Source organism: Cynara cardunculus (assembly GCF_001531365.2).
Source record: "Cynara cardunculus var. scolymus isolate 2C chromosome LG 17, CcrdV1, whole genome shotgun sequence".
NCBI classification, from domain to species: domain Eukaryota; kingdom Viridiplantae; phylum Streptophyta; class Magnoliopsida; order Asterales; family Asteraceae; genus Cynara; species Cynara cardunculus.
The window spans coordinates 7,067,500-7,092,190 of NC_037544.1; the positions used below are offsets into that span (position 1 = coordinate 7,067,500).

The 24,691-nt window shown below is 37.1% G+C and overlaps 2 protein-coding genes across 5 annotated transcripts; one reads left to right on the forward strand and one right to left on the reverse strand.

The window, feature by feature from the left end:
• The first annotated feature begins 1,547 nt into the window (after nt 1-1,547).
• LOC112500884 (phosphatidylserine decarboxylase proenzyme 2-like) lies at nt 1,548-19,615 on the forward strand. Of its 3 annotated transcripts, none has more exons than XM_025104492.1 (21): nt 1,548-1,957; nt 2,082-2,161; nt 3,195-3,376; nt 4,516-5,319; nt 6,365-6,433; nt 7,268-7,360; nt 7,444-7,494; nt 10,612-10,695; nt 11,018-11,109; nt 11,980-12,135; nt 12,222-12,306; nt 12,867-12,978; nt 13,528-13,628; nt 15,372-15,419; nt 15,690-15,836; nt 17,595-17,690; nt 17,836-17,910; nt 18,017-18,109; nt 18,683-18,769; nt 18,999-19,049; nt 19,197-19,615. In XM_025104492.1, exons 4-21 carry the CDS (start codon nt 5,251-5,253, stop codon nt 19,344-19,346), a joined length of 1,659 nt encoding a protein of 552 aa, XP_024960260.1. In that variant the 5' UTR covers nt 1,548-1,957; nt 2,082-2,161; nt 3,195-3,376; nt 4,516-5,250; the 3' UTR covers nt 19,347-19,615. The 3 variants fall into 3 exon arrangements, with proteins under 3 accessions (XP_024960260.1, XP_024960259.1, XP_024960261.1); XM_025104491.1 differs by lacking the exon at nt 3,195-3,376 and having other exon boundaries at nt 1,582-1,957; nt 4,516-4,540; nt 5,260-5,319; XM_025104493.1 differs by lacking the exons at nt 1,548-1,957; nt 2,082-2,161; nt 3,195-3,376 and adding an exon at nt 3,387-3,399 and having other exon boundaries at nt 4,516-4,540; nt 5,260-5,319.
• A 1,292-nt stretch (nt 19,616-20,907) lies between these two features.
• LOC112500886 (tRNA (guanine(10)-N2)-methyltransferase homolog) lies at nt 20,908-24,279 on the reverse strand. 2 transcript variants are annotated; one of them, XM_025104495.1, is made up of 6 exons: nt 24,023-24,279; nt 23,270-23,481; nt 22,559-22,876; nt 22,412-22,486; nt 22,219-22,293; nt 20,908-21,625 (listed from the first exon to the last, which is right to left on the reverse strand). In XM_025104495.1, the coding sequence occupies exons 1-6, from the start codon at nt 24,234-24,236 to the stop codon at nt 21,071-21,073; spliced, it is 1,449 nt and encodes a 482-aa protein (XP_024960263.1). In that variant the 5' UTR covers nt 24,237-24,279; the 3' UTR covers nt 20,908-21,070. The 2 variants fall into 2 exon arrangements, with proteins under 2 accessions (XP_024960263.1, XP_024960262.1); XM_025104494.1 differs by having other exon boundaries at nt 23,270-23,550.
• Nucleotides 24,280-24,691: the final 412 nt, after the last annotated feature.

The following is a 24,691-nucleotide window of genomic DNA, read 5'->3' on the forward strand; positions in this document are numbered from 1 at the left end:
TTTTGTTAGGGTTAAGGAGGAATAATGTTGTTCAATATGGGGAGTTGTTTGATTTTTTCGTCATCAAATTTTGATTTGTTTAATCTGAAGACGTCTTTCTTCTTTTTCATCTTCAATTTTGATTTCTTCGATTGGGACATTGACGAAGTTTGGACTATTAAAACTAGATTATATATGAAAGGAGAGAGATCCTTACTATTGGATGCTTTTCTGTCATCCAACATAAACAATGTAATTCAATGCAATATAATTAATATATATATATATATATATATATATTAGTTGTACAAATGTAAAATGTTGTATAATAACTCACCCTTCTTCCTCTCTCTCTCTCTCTCTCTCTCTCTATATATATATATATATATATATACACACACATTATATTCATTCCCACTCCTTGGCTTTTTTGTTACAAATTTATTAAAGCATCTCCAACAAATTGTTTAAAATAGAGAAAGTGAGATTTTAGTCCTTTTATTATGCTCCAATAAATTCTTATATTTTAAAATAGATTTATAATTTTGATTTTAAGAATCGATTTATAATTTTGATTTATTTATCCATTTAATAACCCATAATTAGAACTTGGTTTGTTGAAGAGAGAAATTAATTTTTTAATTTATTTCCAACGATGAAAATGAATTTTTTATTCATTCCTATTAAAATTATAAATTTACAAAATAAAGTATTTGTATAAAATACTTGAACAATATAATGAAAATTGAAATATCTAAAATAAAGTATTTGTTGAAGTCAACTCTAATTTTTTTTAAAGATTTTGATTTTGATTTTCAGTTTTCTATTTTGATTTTTCTTTTATAAAAAATCTGTTCGAAACGTTTTTTAAATGAGTTTCTTTTTAAATTGACTCAAATGGTCATTCCATCAATTCAAATTGTCTCTAAACCATTCCCTTCATGGGTTTTCCAAATGTTACTATGTCTGCAATATTCACATCCACAATCAGCAATATTCACCTAAATGTCAGTATGTCCACGATATTGCGGACCTAGCTAAAAGACAAAAAAAATTCAAATTCCATCGGGTTTGCAAGAGGCACCGTTGCAACTGCGGACCTGGTCGTCGTGGACCTGTTCGACGCAATTGCGCACCTGGATTGCATCTAATAATCTTTTTTTTTTGGGTCTTTTAATTAGGTCTATAATATTGCAAACGTAAAGACGTTTAGGGGGTGTTTGGGATTACTTATTTGAAACAACTTATTTTTTTTTATAAAAACACTTATCAACTTATTATAAGTCAGAAGAGTTTAACTTCTTCAAAAACTTCTTATTACCTGTTTGACATCACTTATAAGTTGTTTATTCAAACACTCAAAAGTGCTTATTACCGGTGCCATATCAAAATAAATTAATAAGTTGTTTTTATAAGCAATCCCAAACACTCGTTAGTTAAATTCAGGAGATCAATTTAATGGACAAAATAGTGATTTAGTCGATTTTCCTTTTTTTTTAATTTTAAATTAACGGTCGAAAATAGCAATTATAAATGCAACCGTCTCGCATGATGAAAACTGGCAGAGGGAACGAATGATTCTTCTTGCGACCTTTTTCGCGGAGCGATATGTCTAAATCAATTCCAAGTCAAGGCCACCATGAACGACGATAGTCAAACTTCCATCATCAACCTTTCTTATGGAACCTTCTTCGTTCTCCTTTTAACAATCTCCATTCATTCTTCCCAACTTTCCTCCTCGGAATTGTAGAGACATAGAGGAAAAATGGGGCATGGAAGTTCGAAATCAAGTTCCTCTGATGACTCTACAAACGGCGGAGTTTCCAATTGCAAATCAAGCACGTCGCGTCGAGAGAGAATCAAGAAGAAGCTTCACCTTCACCGTCGTCGTGGTCGTCCCGCCGGAAGCAGTCGCGGGCACTCTAAACTCAGCAGTTTAGAGGATTTTACCGGCATCGCTTTGGTTACTCTTATTAGTGTATGATATTGATTGTAGACTATGATTAGCTGTTGTGCATGCGCCTAATTTGTTGTTTTTTGTTGATAATTATACAATTTATAGTATGAATTTCGATTGAATTTTTGTTTTAATTGTTTTGCAGGCGGAGATGAAATTTAAGGATAAGTGGCTTGCTTGTGTTTCTATCGGAGAACAAACGTTTCGCACCGAGACTTCTGACCAGTTAAGTACTGATAACAACCTCTGATTTTATGTTTTTGGGAATAATATTTGAGCCAGTTATATGTCCGTTTTCATGATCAAAGTTTTATAAACATGGCTCTTTGTTTACGAGATTCTCTTCCGGCAAATACTTTCACACAATTTTGAACGGAAAATAGTTTATAGTTATTTGAAAAGGGTTGCATAATTTCAGATTTTAAAAAATGTACATAATTAGATGCTCTTTTGAGATATTTTAGCAGGAAGAAAATCAAAAAATGTTGGCCAAGCATGAAGAATAATGGAAAAGTAGATATTTAACATTAAACATGTTTTGGTGCACGAATCTAGAAGGTGGACACTACTACTTAACTTTAAAGGATTCAAAGGAAGAACAAGACCGTGTTAACATGTTAGATACCATTAGCCCAAGGGGTAACACACTCACCTTAACACATCTTTGGTGGTTCTTAAGCAAAAGCGATATCCGTAGGAAATTATTTCAAGCTATGCCTTTGTTTGGCGTTGTCTCATTCTAATGACTCAATAATGAGACAGAAGTGTTATATTGCTTACTCATAATCATGTCATTTGGTAAGCTAAAATGGGCCACAAGTAACTATGTGTGGTTGGTATCTTTGTTGTATCAACAGATGGTTTGACTCCAGTTGTTTCAATCGGCACTATTTCCTTGTATAGCAGGAGATTCATTCATATTGAAAGAGTCTATCGATTTATTGGGGTTGTCAAGATAATTAATGAAAATAACCCACAGCATAAGTTTTATGCATGAAGAGTATTGTAGGAATCTCCGTTTCATACAGATTAAGTTCTAATATATTATTCTATCTATGTTGGTGTTACACCCTACAATCATGATTGTGTGGTCAAATCATAAGTACTTAATTACAAAACACCCACTTGGCTAAATGAGTTGCATTCCTCCATCCTCTTCCAATCAAAAGGCCAAATTTTCTACATCTCAATAATTTCAGTCTCTTTTCACTACTTTTGTTCGTTCAATCTTGTCACTGCTTCTTGTAATGTTATGCAGTTGGTGCAAACACTTGGTAATTAGTACATCCTAAGGTACAGTTTGGTTAGAGTTGGAGCATCTAAAGTGGGTAAGGAGGTGGGCATCCTTGCAGGAAGAGTGCGAAGTCTGGTCTACTACAGGCACCGCCCACCTGCCCCTGGGACACGCTATTTACCTCCCCTATGATGGTTGTGGGGCCGGTAAGATGGGGCGCTCCAATTGGGTGGCGTCATACCCTTTTTCACAAGGATATCATTTTCTTCTCAGTTACTATGTACACCTTGATATATAGATCCTTGGAGCATAATCAACTTCTATGCTGTCATAGAACTTATAGTTAAACTCTAATTAGATTTGGTGATGCAACGTGCCCCTTCATCACTAGGTTATCCTATAACCAAGGTCCTAAATTGTCTTCCCCTTCTATAATATTGGTCCAAGTAGTTGAATGATACTCCTTGGATTTACTATACCACTTTATCAGCTCTTCCAATATTGTTAAAAATAAAATTCAACGTACTCTGTCGAAATAATATATATTTACGATCCTTAGATTCCAACATGATTTTTGGAACGCTTCAGCTTAGTAATTGTGAATTATAAGCACATCTAAATAATGAGAGACCATATAAAGATACGAGATATATTGACTCCTCGTCCCAAGCTCTCATGTTATCGATCTTACAACTGTATGTATAGTTCTACTTTCTGAAAACACTCATTTCAGTAGTAGCATGCTTACTTTGCTTGCACCCGTTCTGTGTAATGAAGGGTGGTTGAAATTGGTAATTCCTTCCATCCCATGAAAAATGCAACACTGCACATTCTAATTCGAATTTACCTAGTTATCCATTAGTAACCGTTACAACATATTGGTGAAATTGGTTGTGGTCCACAAGTTTTCTCAATTTTGTCTTATTAAGGATATTTTAGGTATTTGACTATTAGTTAAAGAGTTTTCTTAAATTACGTGTCAAGTCAAACATCAAAGAATTGGGAATTTAGTGGTGCAATGTTAAGAGATAGTGCAACATGAAGATCATTTTTTGGACGGAGGGAGTACTAGAACTTCAAACTCACAGAAGTCAGAATTATCAAATGCAGATCGATAATTGCTGAAAAGCAAAATATGCTCTCATCAAAATATATTTTTTCCCTTCAGCTATTAAAAACATATTTTGTAATGATATATTATATGAAACTCAACACCTTCTGTAGTCTTAGTTGCTAAATATTTCAGTCTGAATATATCTTTTATTTGCATATCTTGAAAGTAGTTCCAGAAATCATACTTTTTCTTTCACTCATGCTTCTTACCTAATTTTTGAATGACGTGCAGGACCAACAAGCCTACATGGAACTCGGTGAGTGAATTTTATTACATATAGCTTAAATCATCAGTCCTTGGCTGTAGCACATGAGGCATCATAAGCCTTCCTTTCGGAATGAAGAATCATCCCTTTAGGAATCCTAGAGGTTTGATAGTTCTTATGAACTCTATTCAAACAACTTCACCAGACCCTTTTTGAATGTCTAATGATCTCCATATCCATTGAAACTACAACATGTGATAGTCAATCTGTCTCTCTCCTCTCCGTTGGATATATGTAGAGACTGAGATTTTGGTACATCTTAGTGGTCAAGATCTGTGAGCTAGTAAGAATATATGCCAGGTTCCTGTCATAAATTAAATCATGTTTCCTAAATATCATATTTAATACAGACTTCATTTTGTTTATGTTGTGCTATTTTTTGTGCACAATGACATTAGAGTTATCATCATGGTCTTGCGATATGTTAGCGACTTCCATAAATTGGACAAATACCATTTGGTCTAAATTCATGACAACTTAGAGAAAGAAATGTACACTTACTCATGTGCAGTTTTTGAGTTGAAGCTTTTATGATTTGGTTCGAGTCATTTCCGTCCATAAAATATAAACCACAAGTGGTATGCGATTATTTCTGAATGATTGTGCTATGGATATGATGACAGAAACATGTGCTTCTTGACTCTTGAGTTATATTATGTCCTGTGGTTTTGACATATGCAGTCAGTGACATTACTTTTGTTATGCTACAGGAGAAGAAGTTCTTATTGGAAAGGAATGGGCCTCATATTGCAAAAATATCTGTTTTTGAGGTCCGTAGAACCTGAGCTTGATCTCTCTCTCTCTCTCTCTATAACTATGCGCACGCACGCACACACACACACACACATATATTGGGTCATGTGAAAAATTACCATGAATGGCTTCTTCTCTTTTATGATCATTCCATTGCAATATACTTATTGAGGGGGAAAGAGGGACAGAGGTGTTTAGGGGCTTGAGTGGCCCTTGGCCCTTGACTTTGACAAAATAGCATATTGTTTATGTTTGATTAAAACTAGAATCTGCCAGCTGGCACTTCAAGATTTTCAAATAAGTTCACATAATATTATTCGGTTGTGGTGCATGTTATGCTTGCTGAAGGACTTGGAATGAAAGCATTTACCAATGTTGTTGATGTTCTAGAGCTCTGTTCAATATCAGTAGTTTCTGATGGGTATGCTTGTTGATTGGATCTGTCCTTTGTGGACATCTTATATGGGACAGCTAACGACCTCCTCTATTTTGTGGCTTAGAATGTCGTGACAACACACATGCTCGTTGGATAATATCATAATATCATGAAATGTGAATGCTAAGGCAGATGTTATCGATATGAGGATGGATAATATCACAAATAAGAACTTATACAATAAGGTCAGGCTGGGGAGTAAGTTGGGAGTTGAAGAGAGGTTTAGGATTTTCTTCTGTGTTACCATGTTACTATACTACTTTTCTCACATGTCTCCTAGTTTTTTGCTTTTGTTTTGCAAGTTGGGGGTCTTCACAGAAACAACCACTCTACCGTCTAGGGTAAGAGGCAAGGTGGCCCACATCCCCCCTCCCAAAAGACCCTACCTCAATGTGGAATATACCAGTTTGGTTTGATTTGGTTTGTTTTTTAGGACCATTGTTATCCAAGATAGAAACTAGTAAATACATCGCAATTTATTTCTTAGTTTCTATGCTTGTAGGACCAAAAGTATTCTATAATGTGGATGTCTCGGATCATAATGATTCTACAATATACTTATTCTGTATCTACTTATGCTACGTCTCTTGAATGTTTGGACTTCATTACCTTTTCTTGTGTTGCAGACCAATAGGCTGTCGAAGAATAACCTCATTGGGTATTGTGAGGTAGATCTTTTTGAATTCCTTAGTCAGGTAAGTTCTTTCTGGAAGAAGCGTATATTGTGTTCCATGTCTTTCCGTATGAAGTTCTTTGATTGTGAATTTGGACTGTTTTATTTCTGCAACTTAGCTCTAAGATCACTTGAACCAACAACCAAAAGAGGAAAATCCTTCATGACTGCCGAAGTGTCTTAATCATTTCGAGTTGATTATCAATTGCAATTGTTTATAAGCCTTTCCTTTCTACGAATTTCTTCAAAGGCAGGTTCTGTGTGTCTATCCAGATTCATGCATTCTATGTAACTGCTTTACATGTATATAACTAGTTTTTATGCCATCAAAGAGCATAGAATGTTGGAGTTATTATTATATCATAATCAGGGTTGGTTTTGCCCATGGCAAAAGTAAGTTAGCATATTTCTGCACGGTTATGGAACACTACCAATTTCCTTCCACAAGTTCCAAACCTAACCCAACCATCCCCTCTCCCAAAGAACAAGAAATAGGAGTTCATATATGAGTGGAGACCATAGGATAGATTGCTTAAAACATTGGCAGAGTAATTCAAGACGCATTTGCGGAGAGAGTAGCAAAATTAATTAAGAAGTTATGGTTCCTAACAGAGTTAAAATCCAGTTTTCTGAACGAGCACCTCTATATGCATCATTACATATCTTTCTTCTTTGTTACTTTAAATTTTCATTCACATTGTGGACAAGCAAACTTGCTGCCTAATAGGAGATTGTTCCCTGTTGCGGATATTCTATCTTATACTCCAGTTATCTGATTGCTGCATTGGGGGTTCACATTCATTCCTTTTTTATTCTATCTGGCATAGTAGATTTACTTGGCATTCATGTGTTACAGGATTCAGGCTTTGACACTAAAATGTTCGATTTGTTGGATCCATCATCCTCCAGTGTAGTGGTTGGCAACATATCTCTTTCATGTTCTGTTGAGGTGTGCTACAATGACGTATTTTTGTCCCATCCACAATTGGTTAAGCAATGAATCTGTGTGTAACATAATTTTTTTATTGGCAGGACCCAACTGAAACAGAGAAAAGTTTTGCAAGACGTATCTTGTCCATTGTCGTATGTTGAGATCATCTTTTATCTTCTCTCTAAATGTTTTTCCTTTACCTATGCATAGGCAGTAATGCCCTTTAGTAATAAGGGAATCTCTGTTTTTATACAAGCTTTTAGCTATAAGTAGGCATGAAGGAACATTGAGGTGACGTGAGGAAGTTAAATTCCTACTTTCACTTGAAGAAGTGCAAGATCAATTCCTTATTGATGTAAAATCACAGAAAACATACACAACAAGAGTAGGAGCATTTAAGCAAAGATAACGAACTCAATTTGGCATAATTGATCACTCTCGGACGCATTTTGTGTGATTTTTATTACAAGTCTGATGAAAAGATTCGATGAGTGGTATAAAAGATGATAATATCAGTGTTTGGATTGAGTGTTAACGTGGCCTACCCTCTAAGGCGGTAGTGTCTTAGATGTGGCTTTGAACCCCCATCCCCTTTTCTATTTAAAAAAAGATAAAAGCTTTAGTAATTTAGATTTAGGGCTTCACTTTTCGTAGTGAGAAGTTTAATCTACTTTTAAAGTTTAAGACAATCTTCTTTACCTTGAAGGCTAACAACTTCATATTTAAAACAAGAGGATATGTTCTAAAAACATATTTTTACTTTGTCAAATGCATCATTGTTTTATCAAGTAAACATGTATTGCTACCTCATCGTTTCTTATGATTTTTGGACTTCAATTTTTCTAATTGTTTTGGGGTGCTTGGTTGGGGGGTATAAGGGGGTGGGAATGAGAATGAGGATGGGAATGAGAGTCATTGATAGTGCAAGGTTTAGGCAAGGAATGGGAATGGAATCATTAATAGTGCTTGGTTTAATATAATGGAATCAATCATTGATGGGTGTGGGGTAATGAACCATTCCTCACTAAATTGGGGAGAATAAAAACAATGCAATGGGAATCTCCATTTCGTTCCCCACCATTTTCATTCCCATTCCTTAAAATGAACCAAATTGCCCCCATAGTGTTGCTTTATGTTTTATTACTGAGAAGAGACCCTAATTAAACAAAGCAAAAAATGAGTAAGTAGGTTGAGAACAATGAAATATATAAAAACCTGTTTAACAAGACCATATGGTAGCAACTCTGACTAACCCCTCTGGTTGGAGCATAGATATTGCCCATGCCTAACTTGCCACCAATGAAACTAAGAAGCCAATAAGGGTCTTCCATAACGGTCTATTCAGAATGGCGTACTCGCTTTGGATATGAACATGTTGGATGGATGGAGGATTGATTGTTCCCACTTTAGTTCTCTTGTGGAAATGCTTGCCACATGATTATAACCATATAGCCTCATATGTTGTTGTGGACTCATTTAAGTCATCGAGTCGTGGTCATTTCACAAGTGACATGCCTTATGGTTCAATATTCAGATTCAACAATGGAGCAACAAATTGTAGGTTGTTTCTTGCTTTGTAGGTTGTTTCTTTCCGGTTTAGCTCCAATCTCCCAACATTTTCCCCAAGCCAGGGTCTCCATGAAAACTGCCTGTCTACCTGTTGTGGGTAGTAGAAAGGTCTAAGTACATCCTACCCCTAGACCCTACATCTTAGTGGGATATATTGGTTCGTTTGGTTCGGTTTGCTTTTGAGATTGTCACCAACAGTTAACAAAGGCACAGTAACGAGTAGTGGGTCTCTAAGTAATAGGGCATCTTGCCTCATTGGCTCATTTTCTGAGAAGCTTATGATTATGCTTGATCCCTCATCTTTGAACAGTCCTCCTGTGTGTAGTCTCCATAATTGGAATATAAAATAACCCTGTGTCAAGATTGATTTAGATATCTCACAAGATATGAGAATATCCAAATGGCAGGTGTGTGATGCAGAATGAATTGAACTATTGCGCTTCAAGAGTAAAGAGCAAAAACCAGATAAAGAGTTTGCTACAAGGCACCTACATTTCTTTGGATCTTTCAGAGGCTTCCCATTTTCAAGTAGTTTTCTCGTCTAGATCATAGGTGAATCTATTGTTGCATCTAAGTTATCCAAATAAAATGGTAGGTCCAGAATATGTTTCCTCCAACAAAGTTATATGCCTAACGGGACCACACCAATTTTCTCCCCTTAAGGTAATGAAATTGTCCAAGTTGAGTTATCTGAAACCTTTCCCTAATGAAGCCTATGAAATCTGCAATATACTTGATGGCTATCTCGTCTAAGTAAAATTGTCGTCAGCATACACCACCAAGATGATGTGTTTTGTAGGTTACTGAATACTCATCGCTACTCCTTGATAACCCAAGCTCTTGAAGGACCTGAGAGAATTACCCAAACCAAGCTTTGAGAGGCTACTTTAGACAATAGAAAGAATTACCCAAACCAAGCTTTGAAGGCCTATTCCCAAACCACAAAACACAGCAATGATCCATACCTCGTCTTCAAGAAGCTTGGCATACTTGGTGTCATGATGAAGAGGCTAGTGGTGAATAGCTGCAAGTGCAACATAGATGCAGACAAAGGCCATTTCTGTTACAGGAGATGAGTTTTTTTATTTTTCTGCAAGTGCAACATAGATGCAAACAATTCCCTGCTACAATCTCTCTGAAGAGAGAGGAATTTCAGGTCTTTATAATTATTGATGTTATATTAAGTGGGGAACATTAATAAAATGGAGTACATGATAGCTCTTAGGCCAAGAACATTGAAATAATTAACACCCTATTTGACAGCACACACATAATGGGAATACCAGCCGCTAACAATCTAATTGGTATATCTGCGTCTCTATTGATGAAGGTAAATACTGGACATCTAATATATCAAATCAAATACAAAAAGAGGAAAGAGAAGGAAGCAAAGTGAGCGCAAGCCCCACTGCTGAAAGTTGATTGCAGGGGCCCCATGTGGTTTCTGTACCTTTTGTCTCTCTCTCCTCTCATGTGTAAACCATTATCTGCTAGGGATGCGTATCTAGAAGCTTTTGCTTAATTAGTATGCAGGGTCCATGCGAAGTGCTCCTCTACATGGACCGGAAAACTTTAGTCCTTCCGGTCAGCGGGCATGACGCGTAAAGAGTTGATAGCACTTGTAGGATTCGATCCTGATATAGCACTTATAGGATTCGATCCTGATACCTTTTATTAATTGCAACCTTTTGGTTATGCAGGATTACAACGGTGATGGACAATTATCTTTCTCTGAGTTCTCAGAATTAATAAATGCATTTGGCAATCAACAGGCAGCAAAAAAGGTTTGAATTATTAGTCTGCATCTTAGATTAGAATTAGAGATATTTTTATCATATACAGCGAGTTACTTTCTCTCGTGTTAACCAGAAGCAAGGATCGTTGTAATAGTTTATGAAATATAATATACCATGTCTGGTTATAATATGGTACGTAAATGCAGTTACTTTAACAAAATAATAGTGTGAAACTAAAAGTCAAAGGTCTTGCAAATATTAAATAATATGAAAGAGATCCTTGACCTGCAAATCAGCTTGAATAAATACATGTTCCAGAATTGCTTTGTGGGCACTTTTTTTGGTAAACAATTTTTCCATTCTCTGATAGAAAGAGGAGCTCTTTAAGGCAGCTGATGAAAATGGAGATGGTGTTGTCAGCATGGATGAACTGGCTACACTTTTAGCTGTGCAACAAGAGAAGTACGTCACTTGATATTATGACGATGTACATTAATGTTAGGTTTCTGCTATTTTCATTGTGTTCTAATATGAACTCACTTCATTTTCTGTGTAATTTTCTTGACGTTTGTTTGATTGGTGTTTCCTTCATTTTGTATTATTATCCACATTGTCCCATATATCTCTTCGCACTGTCGTGTCACACTGTAAGATGGATTTTCTTACCATCATCAGCTGTCTTGTTAATTGCTTTTCTTTCCTCCTTGACTTGCTTGCTGCTCATGGTATTTGCTTACCAAACCAAATGTATCCAATATATCCCACTCGAAAGTAGGGAGTATTTGCTCTATGTTTCTTGTTAATGGTGTTTATTCAAGGTTGCTACAGAGCACTGTCACTAGAACTAGATTAGTCATTGTTTCCAGCTCCTGTTCCTGAAGCTTATTTAGTCGAAACTCAAATAGAAAACTCTCCCCATGGGACCGGGGTTTGAGGTTGTCATACTGACTAAACATCTTAAACAGTCAGTGTATGCCATAATTCTGTTGCAGGCATCCTTGCTGGATTATCAAGTGTCTCTAATTGCATAATATATTCACAACCAATTCTTAGTTACATTATATTCACCATCCTCTCATTTTCATGGGTAACTACTGGGGAAGGATTCGCCATGCACCAATTTCAGATTTTTTTCCAGCTATATGGTAGACGTGACTAGTATGGGTGCAAGGGGAAGCATCAAAGACACATGTGATTAGATTGAATCAGTTCATGCTACAAGCTTCCACTTTTTAAATACTCTGTTATTATAAATACCTAAAAAAGGCTGATGATACATTACAGTTTCTGTCTGAGGCCTCATTTATCTATTTATTTATTTTTTTCTTGCAGGGAGCCACTCATCAATTGCTGTCCTGTTTGTGGGGAGTTTCTTGAAGTCTCTGATAAGCTGAATTCGATGATTCATATGTCACTGTGTTTTGATGAAGGCACTGGAAACCAGGTTATGACTGGAGGCTTCTTAACTGATAAACAGGCTTCCTATGGGTGAGATCATTTTACCATCAAAATTTCTGATATTTGTAAAGTAAATTAATTATCTTAGTCTCAAATCAATGTTTGTTGCTTTCAAGGTGGATGTTTAAACTCACTGAATGGGCTCATGTCTCATCCTATGATGCAGGCTTGAACTCGGGTTCAAGTGCTTCACATATTGTGGTACTCCCTCACCCAAAAGTTGGAACTCCAATACATTATGCTGCTTGGATATTGTTATCAAGTTAACATTGTGAAGAATTCTCCTTTCTTTTGGATAGGGATTACCTATTCCTCTTATCCCCAGAAACTTTTAGGAAACATAGCCACACCTGCCCTAGATAGGCTGCTTCATGTTTTTGCTTTAAATAACAATAGTCAAGGCGTTACTTGCTTAATGTGGGGAAGAATTTTGTTAGCATGTCTATTATGTTTGAGCGATAACATGAATTTCTATCTCAAATCATGTCTTTGAACCCTCAAATTAATGCCTTTTTCCTTTGACAAAAATATATAGTGTAGGTTTGGTATGATGATCTTTAGTTTCAGCCCATCCACCCACCTATTGATATCTATACTTGCTATGTTTAATGATACAAACATGTTTCCAAGTCCCATGCTTTTCACCTCTATAAGCCTAAACTTTGTGATGGTATTATGGCTGTGGGAATTTATCCTCCAGTACTATTATTAGGGTTGTTTTTATGACACAATGGCATCTCAGCAACTGCATTGGCACTTAGGTTTTTGACCGGAGGAAAAAGAGGCTCGTAGAGGAAATAATTGATGGAAAGATTGTCTTATCAATGAGAGCCATTTATCAATCTAAAGTAGGCCTTGGCATTATGGACAAAGGTAATCTGTTTTCTTATAGTACTTTTTAGTAGTTTATGCATGCCCAATGGAGATGTAGAAATGCTTTCCTAGTGCGTTTCTCTTTCTTGTAAACAAAAACAAGCTTGCATGAATACACACCTATTCAATGAATCTAATGATGCAAAACAAATGTTTTTTACTCCAAAAAATGAATTACAACCAAAGAACTACACTGGATTACCAGCTCTTTGGGAGGCTGGACTCTCCCTAAAGCCATTTATTGATGGGGTATTTCCACCGACTTACCACTCCACTACCTACTTATCATCAGTTTGCTGGTCAATAATAGTGACTGCCAATAGATTAGGTACAGATTAGCCGCTGCCACTAACTACTAACAATTGTTGGTACTTAAATACCCCCACATGCACATCATCTAGCCAGTGTGGGTCTGTAGAGATGTGAACATATCCGCTTTGATTTGGAGCAGTTTACTCTTCGGTGGTGAATATTCTTATAGATCCAGTTCATAGTGTCTTTCAATGTATCTGATTCTACTACATTGTTTGGTGGTCCAATGGGGTGCAGGGGCAAAAGAATTATTGCAGAGCATATCAGAAAAACAGGGCAAGAAAATGAATTCAGTTGAATCTGCGAAAGATATACCAGATTTTCTTAAGTTCTTCAAGGTAAGATAATCCTCATCTAGATGTATCATGCTATTACTTCTTTTCTGTTTGATGCATCAAATTTAATATGTTATGGGTATTTAAATATGTATTACTTTGAGGTACATCTTGATCGCATAACTGACTTGGATTGGAGATGCGTATCTCTTCTATTTGATCCTTTTGCTTATTTCAGCCATATTATACCTGCCTCTGTTTGATTGTTTACTTAAGATGTTATCATCACTGTATGTAAAATATGCAAATTGTTCCAGCTTTATTCCAATGCCAAAATTGCACCTATCAGGTGCAAAATTTACCCTTTTGGGGTTGTGCAATCAATTGCTGCCTCACTCTGGAGTTGCTTTTCGCAGTTGACTATATAAGACATGTATTTATCAACTATCCAGAAGCACGATCCACCCTATTTTATTAGTAATAATTATGAAAGATGACAAGAGGGAGTCTTTGGGGGGGGGTCTATGAGCGTTTTTATACTTTGTCTATGAAAAATGCAAGGATTATTTTGGGTACCCACAGAAAAGCTGTACATTTGATTGCAAATGTGTAGGCAAATGCATGGTAAGGTGGGTAGTTCCTACCTTGCTACATTTTGTCTCTAGTGATGACACTTTGCGGCTGTTCGGTTGTGGATTAATAGACTGCATAGGATGTATGGCTTACTCGGTATGCCATACAGTCTTGTTCGGTTGTGGCTTAGTGCTTCAGCATAGGGCTTATTCGGTCAGCCGAATTAGAGGTGTTGTATACATTCAACCATCAATATTCCATCCATACTCCTTCCCGTCATTCGTCTCTTCCCTTCTTCCACCAACTGCCAACACCGAACGCCATTCCTCCTTCCTTCTTTCACCTTTTCCGGCGCCGTACACCTCCCTTCCCCTGTCTTCCTGCATCGAACATAACCACCTTTAAAGTTCCCTACACCTCCACAGCTCACATCTATTTCCCACTATCTTCCAGCATTGAACCACCACCAGTGCTCAGATCTGTTCCCCTCTGTATTCCATCATCAAACCACCAATGCCATTCACATCTGCTGGTCCCCTCTGTCTTCCTACATCGCACCACCATCACCGTACACCTCCCTTCCCCTCTGTCTTGCTTCGAGACATGCACTCCCCTCCCCTCTGTTAAGCACCACCGCTGGCTGCCGGTCTAGCACTAATCTTCATTCTCTCTGCCCTCGCAAACAAGCCGACCTGGTATGATTTTTGTAGATCCCTTAAAGTGGACTTTTTACCCATCCCCTTTGTTGAACTTGCAGTTGCAGTTGAAATAATTAAAAACAAATATAATGACATAAGCTTTAAAACATCAATTAGAGTAAACTGCTGAATGTATAAAGAACAACTAGCTTTGAGAACTACTATCTTTCTGTGTTCTTCAATGTTCTTTATAGAATAACTGCGAGTGAGGGGTGAAATAGTCATTTATGTCATTCAGATGGATTACTCAGCAACAATTTAGCCTAATCCATACAGGGTTAATGAAAAAACAGACTGAACAGCCCCTTTCACAGTCCCTTTCACAGCCTCACAGGTCTGATAGTTCCTGACACCCTTCATATCCAATTTGTGTCTATTTAGTTTTCATTTTTTCAATTACAGAGCACATATTTGTAGTCCGATTATTCATTATCCTCCCAATTAATCTCAAAATTATTGCCTTCTGTTGACGTAGTGATCGAGTTTATGTCTATTGCTTCTTATTTCTGATTACATTGCCTTGTTCATATTCTAGGATCAAATCAATATGGCTGAAGTTAAATACCCTTTGGATCATTTTAAGGTAAGTCAAATTTAGACTCACTCAAATAATGTCAATGAATAGATTCTAGTCTCTGATTCTTTTGCTTAGCCCTACTTCACACTATGGGCTTACGTATTCTGAATTTCAAATCAAATTGATATTGGATAAAGATAGTCTAGCAAAATAATTTAACTGCTGCTATCTTTGGCATGATTTATCATCGTTGCCATAGTGTTACTAGCCGCCATTCGTGTAGCATAGAAATTTTCATCAGTTATGATCTCGGACCTTACAAATTTATTTATGCAGACATTCAATGAATTTTTTATAAGAGAGTTGAAACCTGGTGCAAGACCGATTGCCTGTGTAGGACGTGATGATATTGCTGTTTGTGCTGCTGATTGTCGTTTAATGGCATTTAGAACAGCTGAAGAAAGTCTCAGATTCTGGATCAAGGTATCTTTCAGCACTTGTCCCCACAATGCACTCACGTGACAAGTACATGCTTCTTTTGAGTTAACTGTTCAAATTCTTCACATAGATCGGAAATCGAAGTTGCAAACTCCAAGAACTGTACACAAGAGCTTCTTCTGTAAAATGGGAAACTTTTGAGACATGAAAAAGATAGAAAGAACCAATATTGATATGGAGCAACCCCCTGTTTGTCGGGTTATGTTGCAACAGTGTTGCACACGCTTAAACACAAACTGTAGAGGTTGAATAGTTGTTCCGTTGTATGGTTTCAAAAGAAGAGGGGAGTGGGTCTCAATGGTAGGAATGTATTATAACTAGCTGAGATGCAATTGAAGGGTAGTTGAGGGTTAACCGCTACCTGAGGGTTCACTTAAGATAAGGTTGACACGCACACAAAAGGCCCTCACCTGTGATGATTGAGAACAAAGTTTAGCACACTCAAATTCAGAATTAATTCTTAGTCTGTAATCATACAAAAGAACTTCTTAGGAGTTTTATAGGCAAGCCAACCCCTTACATTAAAAGGAAATAAAATCAAAAGATCATAGCAACTTAAGAAACTAAATAAAATCAACTTACCAAGGGAACTTAGGAGCCGTTTACAAAATGCTTAATCAGGTAAGTCCTTACCGGAAAAATTCAACACTATCATTTGCCTACCAGGTAAGATTTTAGTCCACCAAAACGGTATCGTATGCAACAATTTACCCAGTAAGTGCTAACCGTGTCATTGCCTTCATTTACTGGGTAAGACTCTCGGTCTTTGCCTTCGCTCTTAACGGCTAAGATTCTTGGTCCTTGCCATATTCATCCGGTAAGATAATTGACTTGGTAAGGCTTACCCGGGTAAGCATTTGGTAAACGGTCCCTTAAATAAAATTTTATCTTCTAGGAGAAGGAAATAATGGTTAAGGAAATAAGATCTAGTCAGCACCACTTGATTCTTCAAAAGAGTTCCCTTATTTAAGCTAATATATAGTATTCATATACGGCAAATGAAATTCACACAGACTCCTCACGTTTGGTGAGGTTGGAACCCTTGATCTCAAGGAAGGTTGGGATACTGGATACCGCTCAGCCAATGACCCTTCGGTGTCTTGGCTTGTGTTGCAAGTGTGATGTGACACTATGTTGTAACGGTGTTGCACACAAGTCCAACTCTTCTTCCACTGTGCCCATATCAAATATGCTTTCAATGGTTTAGAGGTGAAACCATTGACCATCGGCCATGGGCATGTAAGTGCTTAGTTATCACTCCAAATTACTAAACCCCATTCCCAAAAAAGAGGCCAGTTTAAAATCTCGAAGTAAAAGATGATATTTTGGACAGTTGCACATGATCAAATACAAATTAACTAATCGACTCTCTCATATCTTTAAAAGTGGTAAAGTAATTTAAGATTGAACTTGTTTTACTATTGATGTCTTGAAATATGACAATTTTTTCTGCGGCAGAGTAAAAAGAATGTGAACTGGTTTTCTTTGGGAAGGATGGAGAAGTATAAATTGGTTAGCCTATTTCTTTTTTAATCATGCAGTCCCAGTGGACGTAAAAGAGCGAGTTGCAGAATTAACACTTAGTGAATTCATAGAGAAAGAGTTCTTTTTCTCCATTGATTCTTGGTGATATAAGTTCCTAATCATCCATTCTGGGTTTACCGAATCTCTATAGCATTCTGAAAGAAGTAACCAATGTTTTCAAAATCAATAGGATTCTGATTTTGTTTTTGTAACTTTCAGGGTAAAAAGTTTTCTATCCGAGGCCTTTTGGGTGATATACCATGCTCAAATACTTTCATTGGTGGAACCCTGGTCATATTTCGCTTGGCACCACAGGTACATAGTTGCTGATTTTACATTAGTGTCGATCAAAAGAAATGTTCATTTATGTCTTTTTATCCTTTTCTTTTATGACCAACTATGCAAGTGGTTATCTTTTCCGCTGATCGCCCTAAAGTTGAAGCTGTACATATTTTGGCAGGATTATCATCGTTTCCATTTTCCAGTTTCTGGTAAGATTGAGCAGATTGTCAATATACCTGGATGCTTATATACGGTATGTTCAGGGTCAGATGATACCACATGGGTACTTCTATTTGTTGTTTATGATTTACTCTTGTTCATATATATCCCTGATCGTTAATGTATTGTTTATGGCATAGGTTAACCCCATTGCTGTAAATAGCAAGTACTGCAATGTGTTTACAGAGAACAAGCGTGCTGTATCTATTATCTCAACTGCGGATTTTGGGAAGGTATGTCATGTTCAGTCCTTGGTGGCAAGTGTAATGTTTCTGAGGTTTAAGTTCAAATCAACACATAATTAGGTGACTCCATTCACATTGCAACCTTGGCTATGTTTAGCAAACTAGCTGATAAGCTAGCTGTTGGCCGATAAATTAGTTATGTTTGGTGAAAACTAGTTGATAAGCTAGATGACAATGTAAAATAACTTAAAGAACATGTTGAAAAATTAATCAAGGGGCATAATTGGAAAAACTGGAAGGAAAAAAACCTCTGTAGCTTATTGAAACGCTACTCGGAACTCGGAAGTAGTTTTTTTCAAAAAGCTAGCTTATGGCTAACCAAACGAGGTGTTTTTACAAGAAGCGCAAAAAATAAGCTTAGCTTATGGTTGCCAAACATGACCATTCTAACAATGTTAAGAATGCCTTAATTGCTTGATCTTTTTTCCTTTTTCCCCTCCTTTTATTCTTCACCTTCTGTTATTGGTCATAATGTCTTAGCTCCAGACATTGATTTTTCTATACTCAATGGACGTTTCACCTGTGTTAACCTACTAGACCATTGTTGACATTCGTCTTCAGGTAGCATTTGTGGCTATTGGTGCAACGATGGTTGGCAGCATCACATTCACCAAGAAGAAGGGAGACTATGTCCAGAAAGGAGACGAGGTTCAAAATTATGTCATCATACTTGTTACTTTGGTTTTGTTCTTTTTTCATGCAAGCTGGGGGTCTTAACAGAAACGGTCTCTCTACTCTTTGGGGTAGAGGAAAGGCCGCATACGTCTTACCTTCCCCAAACCCCACTTTCTTGTGGGATTCACTTGCTTCTTTTTGTATGTTTAAATTGGTTTAAAATTTCTGATTCCCCTTTCGCCTATTTATTTGTATTCTGCAGTTTGGTTATTTCTCGTTTGGTGGAAGTACGGTCATTTGCGTCTTTGAAAAGGTTAGTAGCATCTAGGTACTTTTAATCAAGTAGTTATGTTTCTTTCCATGTCAATGATATTTGGAACGTATAAATACCTGGATGTATAGCGGTTTGCATGTTTGATTTACAATGTAAGTTCACTATATTACAACAATGATTTTGCAGGACAAAATTGCACTAGATGAGGATCTTTTGGCTTACAGTGCAAGATCAATCGAGACCCTAGTTTCAGTTGGAATGCAATTGGGGGTCTCCGTGAAGAAGCGGGCAGAACTTCCATTGCCAGACATCAAAAACTGCGTGTTAAATGCTTGAAAATGTGAGTCAAAACATGAGGTATACATCTCGTATGGATAGGATGACAAATAGGTAACTTATGTGTTAGAAATCTTGGTTTGGGTCATGTATCGATCGAAATAGACTTGGATAGAATAATGGATCGTGTTTGGGACACTCTTTGAAGGGTATTATTTCGACCCTTTTTCAGTCTTGGATTTCATGAAATTCACTGAAATTAGGAATTAATCAACAGTTATTTTTGGCGTGAAGGTGGTTATTTTGCCGTCAAAACAGTTACCAAGTAACTACCAGTATATTAGAACAGTCATCAATATCGCTGATCAACATCGGTAACTACTCACTCTCACTCACTGAAGTGAGAGCACTAACACCGACTGTACCGGTGACATTACTTATCCATCAGCGTCGCTAAATTAGTGCCACTGAGGGCACTACATTGCCTCAATAATAAAAACACGTTTGAAACGTTTAATCTTAGTGTTACACCCCCGCTATACGGCGAACCTGGGCTCAAATTAGCTTATACGAGCATGCTCTATACACCATCTAAATTGTATTATAGCTCAACCCAATCCTCTTCACTGTATGTTTGGCAGTTGTTGAATGATTTGGTAGAGAATGATTAAGCGGTCAGAATGATTAAGAGGCTCTCATAATATAATGCAAAATGAAATATAATTATCTTATAATTATTTTCAACGAAATTAGGGCTCTGAATGGTCAAGGGAGACCCATGATACAAAATCATTCAGGGGGGTTTTAGAACCATTAAGAGGCAAAAGAAATTTTTGTCAAACAAGATTCACTTCTTAATGATTCAGAGACTGCCTCTTAATGGAACTATTAAGAGGTAAACAAACAACTTCTAAATCTCAAATGCACCAAAATGATTGATAACACTAAAATTACCAACAATATGGTCTTATCATTGCCGCCTAGTTCATTTTCAAGAAATTTATCCTTTCTCTTGCAGCGAAGGTAATATTCGTATTGTATTGTGAGCGATAGGAGTGTTCGGGTATTTGCAGTATATAAAACTTTAAAACAATAACCTCGTTCAATGGAACGATAAGAGAACATTGCATATAACTTTCACCCGCAATTCTAATACAAAAATGGTTTCGATCAACTGTTGCTTATATTTAACACGTAAAGCAAATGATACCTTCAATGACTAAACGTGATCTTGATAATGATGACATGGATTTGATCTAACACGGTTTCGGACAACGCCAACAAGCAAAAGCATAACGAATGCGATGTACTTCATTTTCTAGAACGATAAAATTTCATTCTAGTATATCAAAACAAACACGTCCAATATATCTTATTTGGGAGTTGGGTCCGGAGGATGAGGTTTATGCGAATTCGTCCTCTACCTAAAAAGTAGAGTAGATGTTACATTAGGAGTGTTAACAATTCAAGCTTTATATCACGAGCTTAACAGAGAATAAAGCTCGTTTAATTTAATGATTCAAGCTCCGCAACACCAATGCATGACTCGACTCGTTTGAACGTTTATTTGGATTTTTCAAGTCGAACCAAGTTGAGACATTCGAGCATACGCTCTTTCGAGTCATAAATCATACAATCAAAATATAAAAATTATAAACTTACATCCAATAACTGATAGAAGATGTTCAATCTACAAATAACAGAAGTACCAAAAAGAGTATCAAAGCTACAAAGTCTTTCATTAACTTGTGATTTGAACATTTCTGTGACTCAAATGCCCAAATTTACACATATTTTCCCCTGTACTTTTTCTTGGGATCCTTGGTGCTACATTTATTATCACGATCATCGATCGCCGGAAAATCCGGACTGAAAACAGCAGCATGAAGATTACCTTCCTCCATCCACTTCACATGGTTTTCCTTAAACTCCAAATGTTGGATCCTGGCTGCCTCCGCAATCTCATCAGTATACGGTGCAATCTTCACCATTGTCAGCAAGATCCTGCTATAACGGTAGCTTAGCATCTGTTCGCAGTTGGCCACTAACTTGAAACAAGGGTGTTTTGGGAAATCCACATCGAGTGAGTCGCTGTCTCTTACAACTGGATAGAAGTAAACGAGTCGGCCGCCCATCACCAGCATTTTGGCCGCCAGGTCAAGTAGGTCGTGGACACACTCCGCTAAGCAGTATGCAGCTGTTGATGGTATATGGCCTGTCCTCTTGTCGTCCGGAACTATGTAGGGGCCCACGACCCCTTTTAGTAATTTCCGTCCGCCGGATTTACGACCTCCGGCACGGACCCCGTATGGAGGGTCGCATATTATTGCGTCAAATACCTAAGAGATATGGTGAATAATAAGAAGCAAAAACCAAGTTATCAACTCAACCATCTTGGTTAATTTACAAGTTGACATGTAATAGGCCTATTTTTTTAGAGTTTTTAGTTTTTTATTCTTTTTCCAATGTCTCATGGGCGCTGCAAGCAAGGGTCTTCACTGAAACAACCTTTCTATCCCTAGGATCGGAGGTATGGTCTGTGTAAATCTTTTTTTTTTTTGGTATGCGAGCCGACTAATCCCAGGACGGCCACCTGCTTTGCAGATAGCCTGGAATCACCGCATTTGAACCTCCATGGCCACAAGGGGATTTTTATTCCTCCTTGGGTTTGAACCTGGGACCTCCTGGTACTTTTGACCTTTGGAGCCAAGCTCAAACCAATCAGGTACCACCCTTGTGGTTGGTCTGTGTAAATCTTACCCCCCACATACCTTACTTCTGGTGCATAAACGTTTAGTTTGGTTCACAAGACCACAAAAAAGCCAGAAATCTCTAAGAGGGGGAAAATACACAAGCACCCTGTGGGTAATGCAAGAAGCCACAAACATTATACCAAGTCTTGTGGCTTATTTTATGTGATGAAAGACATTACCTCTTTCAATCCAGGCCGCCAAGGAGGAAGGTTGTTATCTGCTCTTAACAGCGAAACCGGCATTTGCAATCCATACTGTAAAACACAAATTAACGGTTGAAGTTTTAGGTTTTTTAACTTTGCTTGGTTAGTAACAAGCAAGGAGATACTACAAGTTACCACAGACTTTCAAAGGAAAAGAAAGTTAAATTACCTGCTTAAAGTTACTCCAGACATTGCAATCTGGGCCACGACCATCACGCACCACCCGGATATCAATATCTGCTCCCTGAAAGTTTTAAATTAGAGGAAGCTAAAAAAAACCATCATCATTAATGCCAAAGGGAAACTGATCACAAACCATTGTCATAGCTCCAAAATGAGCTGCAGCAACTAGAATGCTCCCTGTGCCAACAAAAGGGTCATACACAAGTTTCCCAGGCATGGCCTGTGCTTGGTTGGCCATCAAAAAAGCCACTTCTGCATCCATGGCGGTCGGTCCAAGATAAGTACGACTTTTCAATTGATATGTAGGCAAGAGCTTCCTATCAGCAGCACCAACCTCTCGCCCAAAAAAAATAGTCTTATCAACAACCGGTGGAAGACCATTGTTAGCTTCATAGTCATCAGTTTCGATAAGCCAAAACTTATGCTCTGGATTACGCAACTCAACTCTGCCCTGGAAGAATTGATCATTATCTATCAGTCTAGATACGAAAATAATCATAAACCAGAATGTGAAATATGGAAATTTATTTAGCTCGGGACTCGAGTCAAACGACTGCAAAGCTATTGAGTAAATTCACTAACATAAGCAGCAGGTAACCAGAGAGCCATAAACTTCTTGCCGATATAGTATCAAATATGCATAGTTTAATATTACAATGAAACCAAATAGCACCAATCCCATGACAAACTTTTGGAAGGTGCAACAGTGGGTCAAGTTGACAATTGTGTAGTAGTAATATGGCTTCTTCTGGTGCACAGTTTAACCAACCAACTAGAGAATATGAATAACTTAAACTGTACCAAAGTCCTAACATAAACAAGAAACATATAAAAAGGCAAATACCTTAAATGGGATGTAAGACATCCCCTGAATTCGAGCTGTTTGGTCCTTGAAGCTGATGGCCTTTCCAAAGCTATCTACTATAATCCTAAAAGTGCTATCTGAAGTTAAGTATGGCAACTTCCGGTCATCTGGATAACTGTTTATTGCTTCTTTCAGTTCCTCATAGGAACTTCCCTCTCCCCAAATTTCATAAAGCCCCTTCACAAGAATACCTGCATATATGCAGAAAAAGTTCCCATAAAAAGAAAGTCTTCTGGTAAATACCACAAGACAAATGAATACTTCAACATGGGAACTTGACTATAAGACGACTATGGAGGGCAGATTATGGAAGTGGACATAGATCAAACTCATGATTATACAAATTATACTGTGAGCACAAATTTGAAAACCAAAAATGAGATTAAGCCACAGATTTGAGTCTTATAGAGCCTACTCCTACCAAGCTCAGCCAAGAAGGATGCTGCAAACCAAGATGTTACATGCAGAGACATGGAATTTGGGATCTAAAGCGGGAAAACCACCAGAAACTTGACATAGGTTATGGGTTCGAGTTCACAAGAGACATACATGAGTGATATTACAAAAATGAGTCAAAAACCAGGTGGATGGAAATCAATGACGAAAACAGGAATTGTAATGAAAAAAGTAATCACAAAATAATCCACAAAGCAATCGAAGCAACTGCAAATCCTATGTCGAACCCATTTCATCAAAAAAATTAACAAGAAATTTGTAAAGAGAAGAACAAACTTCGATTGGCAATGTTGCGGGCGATATCCTCGTTTGGGAGATTAACGAAATGGAAAGGAGAATCAGGATGGTGATGGTGAGGCAGTTTCCATTCAAGTGTATGTGAAGTCGTGGTTGGATCTTCATGGAATGCACCAAAGAGGTCAGCGAGAGATTCAAATTCGGGTTTCCTGTAATCCAATAATCTGTGGTAGAAAACGCACAAATACCACATTCTTTGCTTCTTTTTTCTTCGTCTCTAAGATTACTTGTACAATATTCAAGATGATTGACTGCACGCATAAACCCTAAAAACCCTTTATGACCCTGCAAATCACAAAATCCAAATCAAAGGTTTTATGCGACCATTCCTTCATATTCTAAAAAACGTAATAAGCAGCTTTTCTTAAGTCGGAAAGTATTAATTTATCAAAAACAGTTTATTATGAATTTGATATCGTTATAAGTAGTTTATTTTTTTATCTAAATATCAAAAAATAGCTTATCATCGATGTCAGACTAAAATAAGTTAAAAACCAATTTTTATAAGCAATCATAAATACCCCTTAAAATTAATGTATGTTACTTAAATTTGATTATAAATAAATTATTTATAAGTATAACTTATTAAAATTAAATTTTATTTTTGAATTCGTATGATTAACTATAAATAAACATAATCAAATATAA